This window comes from Gadus macrocephalus, chromosome 23 (assembly GCF_031168955.1).
Source record: "Gadus macrocephalus chromosome 23, ASM3116895v1".
Taxonomy (NCBI): domain Eukaryota; kingdom Metazoa; phylum Chordata; class Actinopteri; order Gadiformes; family Gadidae; genus Gadus; species Gadus macrocephalus.
Genome location: NC_082404.1, coordinates 12933304 through 12938039, shown reverse-complemented (window position 1 = coordinate 12938039; position 4736 = coordinate 12933304). Strand labels below are relative to the sequence as shown.

Genomic DNA, 4736 nt, shown 5'->3' with positions numbered 1-4736 from the left:
CTGGGCGTACAGCTGCAGGTCCGCTGCGTAGGCCCCCCAACCGTTCCCCCTCCTGGCGGCGGTGTCTAGTTAGCAGCTCCCGGCTGTGGCTGCCGACGGCCCGCTGCCCGAAAAGCCCTCTCCAAGGCCCGGGTCAGGGCCCCGAGGTCCCGTTGGTCCGCTGGGGCAAGGTCCAGAAGAGCCTGCACCGCCGTTCCCTCCAAAGCTAAGGGCGAGGTGGACGACCGCCCTCCCCGGCACCCCAGCCGCTGTGCCACTCAGCGAGCCGGAACTGTGCCAGGTACGGCTCCAGCCTGCGTTGCCCCGGAGAACTTCGGCAGCTTAACCGCTGTCCTGGCAGCTGCTGGTTCCCCGGCCATTCCGGTCGTGGTCGCAGCAGGGGGGCCCTGCGCTCCCCTAGCACAGGGTGCGTCGGCGTCGGTGGGGGCCTCCATGGGCTCGACCGTGAAGCTCAAGTCCCTCTCCGCATGAGCAGGCCACTTCCTACTCTGACACCAATGTGGCGAGCAGCGCGGGAAGGACGAGACGGGAGCCCAGGTTAAGCGATGAAGCAACTCTCGTGCCCCATACTCCGCACGACTACGAGAGCTGCCTTTATTTAACACGACACACAGCGCACCGCACACCCAATCAACAGGACATGTAATTCCCGGTAACGGTGGCGGCAACACTTCACACAACAAGTAAACACTCAACAACAAACAACTACATTCTACCGAGCACACTCCCCAAAACCCGTTAACCCCCAACACAAAAAGGCAATCAAACCCCTTTTCCTCCAACCGGCATATCGGATCCCCCAGAATCCCCGGCGCGACCCCCGTAGGAGTTGCTACAAATATTTAAAACAAGTCAATCCATGCAAAATATAGCTTATCACGTTGCAAAAAACGTTCGGAAGAAATCGCACAGGTAATTTTTTTGCACTTACATGATTGATCAAAAAAAAACAATACAGCACAAAATATTGCTGAAAAACGTTCAAATAACTTCAGTTGTGTAAAGCAATGTGTATCGCTTTCCGTACGCAATTTTCAAAATACCCCGCGCAGCGTATGAACACAAAGGATTGTGGGTATTTTGGCTTGTTGAGGTTCCATCGATGCATCCTTGAAATACTTCGTCATTCTCAAAAATAAAGGACGCGAAAAGGGCGCGAATTCCGAGTGTTCTCCACATTGGAACAGCTTCCTTCACATTGGGAAACAGCCCAATAGTAACAGAGATTTGCAGCTTAGCAGACCATTTGCAAGGATAAAAATGCTATGCAAAATACTACATTTTGCAAGTTTAGTAGAAGAAAGGTCACAACAGGAAGCAGAAAAGGAACAACAAACGAAAGAGTTAATCTGAGTCACGCAGTCAACCACATAAGAAGGATTGGTGAGGACGCGCACACACTCACACACACGATGGCTCACCACTGCAACACACTGTAGTGCTCTGGTTCATTTCTTTAGAACAAGATAAATGTTGGAGGATGGTGCTTCATGTCGCAAAGCTCGAAAGGAGGAACAAGGGTACACATGCCATCGGCTGAATATCACAACATCCTTAAACATCCACGCGGTAAGTGCCGTTTATACTGCTCCCTCAACTCAGTGTTTTTCTCATGTAGCCAACTCGCATGCTGACAATTTATTAAAAAAAAAACGTAAATACTTTATTTGGCATAAGGAATTGTTGGTGACTGTTAGTTATGTTTTTTTTTTTTGGTGTATTTTATGTTTTATTTCCGTTTTCTTCTCAGTTTGTTCATTCTTTAAGTTTTTATGTTCCAGCCTTGCCCTTCATCTATTTTCTCTGCGTCCTTTCTTTGATTGTTTTCACTATTTACCTGTTCTTACTCTCTCCCCACCTCCCCAACCCACCCAACCACAGCCATGAATGTCACGCCGTTGCAGAGCAACCTCTCTGCCGGCGGCAACAACACCAGCCAAAACCACGAAGTGTACAACAAGGTGCTGCTCTCCATCTACACGGTGGTGCTGCTCAGCGGCATCACGTGCCTGGTTCTGACGATGCGCGTCCTGAAGTTCGCCAGCCACTCGCTGACCACCATCGCCGTGCTCAACCTCGTCTTCGCCCATTTCCTCTTTCTGGTCACCCTGCCCTTCCGCATCTACTACTACGCCGTGGGCCGGTGGACCCTGGGCGACGGCCTGTGCAAGGCCGTCAGCAGCATGATCCACGTCCACCTCTACATGTCCTTCGTCTGCTACGTGGTCATCCTGGTCACGCGGCTCCTGCTCTTCCACAAGCGGGCCAACCAGGTGGAGTTCCACCGGCGGACGCACGCGCTCTTTGGCAGCCTGGCCATCTGGGTGGTGGTGGTGGTGGTCCTGCCCTGCGTCATCTCCTTCACCTACGGCAACATGAACACCCTCAATGAGACGTGCTTCGATTTCGGCAACCAGATCAAGGATGGCGCCAAGGCCCTCAACTATGTGAGCGGCTCGGTGGTCATCGCCGTGTCCGTGGTACTGACCGGCCTGCAGGCTCACGTGCTGCTAGTGCTCTACCGGGAGCACGGGCGCACCTGCTTCGGCCAGCAGGTGTTTGCCGCGCAGCTGAAGAGCCTGTGTTTCGCCCTGGTTATGATGGTGTGTTTCGTGCCCTACCACATGTTCCGGATGTATTACATCTCCCACCTGAAATGCCAGCACATCAACGAGGTGTTCCTGAGCCTCACCACGCTCAACTGCCTGGACATGCTCACCTTCCTGGGGAAGGGCACGTGGGTGTGGTGCTATAAGTGATGGGGGCTCAGTGTGGGGGGGGGGGGGTGCTGGGGGGGTGTGTGTGTTGTGGATGAGAGAGAATCGGAGGGAAAGAAAGTTTTGAGGAAAAAAAAGGATGTGGCCTGAATAAAGGAAGAAAGATATTGTTTTCTTTGAGAGAGAGAGCCGTGTTCGAAATCGTTCCCTATCATGGATGTAGTGCACTAAATAGGGTGCACGCCATTTTGTAGGGTGTTCGAATTCTCAGTGGTCCACTATATAGGGCACTATATAGTGGATTTAAAATAGGGTACATACGATGTACCCTGCATGTTACTCCCGTATACCACAATGCAATGCGGTCGTCATTTTCCGGATGAGAAGAAGAAGCTGAATAACCGCGAAAACGAATACATTTAATGATGGAGTCTCCGGCTTTCGTATAGAAATGTCAACAATTTTTTGGGGATTTAACATAGAAAATGTAACATTCAAAATTAGTTAAAAAAAACTTGAACAAGGAAATGTAACATTCAACATCAATACAACCTCCAGCTTTCCTCGTGAGTGCCCGGTTTGTTTACATGATGTGGGCGCATCTGTCTGCGTCACACAAATACCCGGCGCATTTACTGACGCAAATGACGTTTACAAATGTTCAGCGTAGTGTCCGAATTCTCGTTCCCTATTCCCTATATAGTGCACTATATCATGTACACTATATAGGGAATAGGGAACGAGTGTATAGGGAACGATTTCGAACACAGCTATTGTTTTCTTTGAGAGAGAGAGAGAGAGTGAGAAAGAGAGATACTTGTGTCTCGTCTTTTCTCTAAACCACTGTTTTACCCAACCAGTGTGCTGTAACATTGGTTGGAGTTGCTTTATTATTGATTAAACGTTACACGTGATGTAAGTCGTAAACTTGCTCCATTTCAAGACTTATTTGCGAAATAATTTTCGCCTGTACGATTTTGAGCAGCCTCTATGTGACACTTGAAACATTGTACACATTTCTAATAATCAAGATTCAAGAAGCTTTATTTATCCCGAGGGAAATTACTGTGCAACAGTTTCTATACAAAGGTGGTTAAGTAAAGTACTACAGAGTAAGAGTAACATAAAATGAACTAAAATAAACAAAATAAAAATAAAAGAAAGGCTAAAATAAAATAAATCATGCCATGCAACTTTGATGGGACTAAGCCCCAGAAAGTTGGGAAACCACTTTGCTAAGGCTGTTAACAAGCACTGATGATTGCTGGTCGGGTCTAAGCTATGGGTGGATTACTCTGCACCACGCCACTCAGCCTGGGTGTGTGTGGTGTTGTGAGTAATGATCCATTTACTCAGTAATGATTTATCCCTTTCTGGACTCAGTGAGTTTGTTCTCTTGAAATGTGTTTCATTGTTACATGAGACGGTAAGGAATGCTAAGTGAGCTTGAACATAAAAAATAAAAACAAAAGATAATCCCACTTAAAAGCATGTGTTGTGTACATAGTTTGTGTGTTTTGCGACAGAAAAGGTCATTTGAAAAATGGAATGTTAGAAATTGTTACTATTTCACCCCTTATTTCGTGAAACATTACCTCAAGCTTCTGGAATGGTTTACCTTTTGCTCTCTGTTGGACGCTGCAGACCCACACACACACACACACACACACACACACACACACACACACACACACACACACTCGTGCAGTCACACACCCAAAGTAAAAATGGTTTACCTTTTGCTCTCTGTTGGACGCTGCAGACCCACACACACACACACACACACACACACACACACACACACACACACACACACACACACACACACACACACACACACACACACACACACACACACACACAACAAAACACAGATCAACACAACGCAGATGCACGAAATATGTAAGCGCACACCTGTGTTGATTTATTTTTCTTCCTTTGGGTTTGCGAGTGTTTCTTTTTTATGGCCCCGGGTTACTGTTTAACCTCCCCGCCCTTCCCACCGTTTGTTTAGTAAAT

The 4736-nt window shown here is 48.1% G+C and overlaps 1 protein-coding gene across 2 annotated transcripts; it reads left to right on the top strand.

Annotated features, from left to right (window-relative positions):
• The first annotated feature begins 1354 nt into the window (after nt 1–1354).
• LOC132452512 (probable G-protein coupled receptor 141) lies at nt 1355–3648 on the top strand. Of its 2 annotated transcripts, none has more exons than XM_060045176.1 (3): nt 1355–1569; nt 1882–2908; nt 3523–3648. In XM_060045176.1, the coding sequence occupies exons 1-2, from the start codon at nt 1491–1493 to the stop codon at nt 2757–2759; spliced, it is 957 nt and encodes a 318-aa protein (XP_059901159.1). In that variant the 5' UTR covers nt 1355–1490; the 3' UTR covers nt 2760–2908; nt 3523–3648. The 2 variants fall into 2 exon arrangements, with proteins under 2 accessions (XP_059901159.1, XP_059901158.1); XM_060045175.1 differs by having other exon boundaries at nt 3517–3648.
• Nucleotides 3649–4736: the final 1088 nt, after the last annotated feature.

Bases quoted from the DNA above. Each gene is read 5' to 3' on its own strand.
- LOC132452512 (XM_060045176.1), top strand. From the start codon at position 1,491: ATGTCGCAAAGCTCGAAAGGAGGAACAAGGGTACACATGCCATCGGCT. The intron at 1,570-1,881 runs GTAAGTGCCGTT...ACCCAACCACAG, and splicing joins CATCCTTAAACATCCACGCG to CCATGAATGTCACGCCGTTG.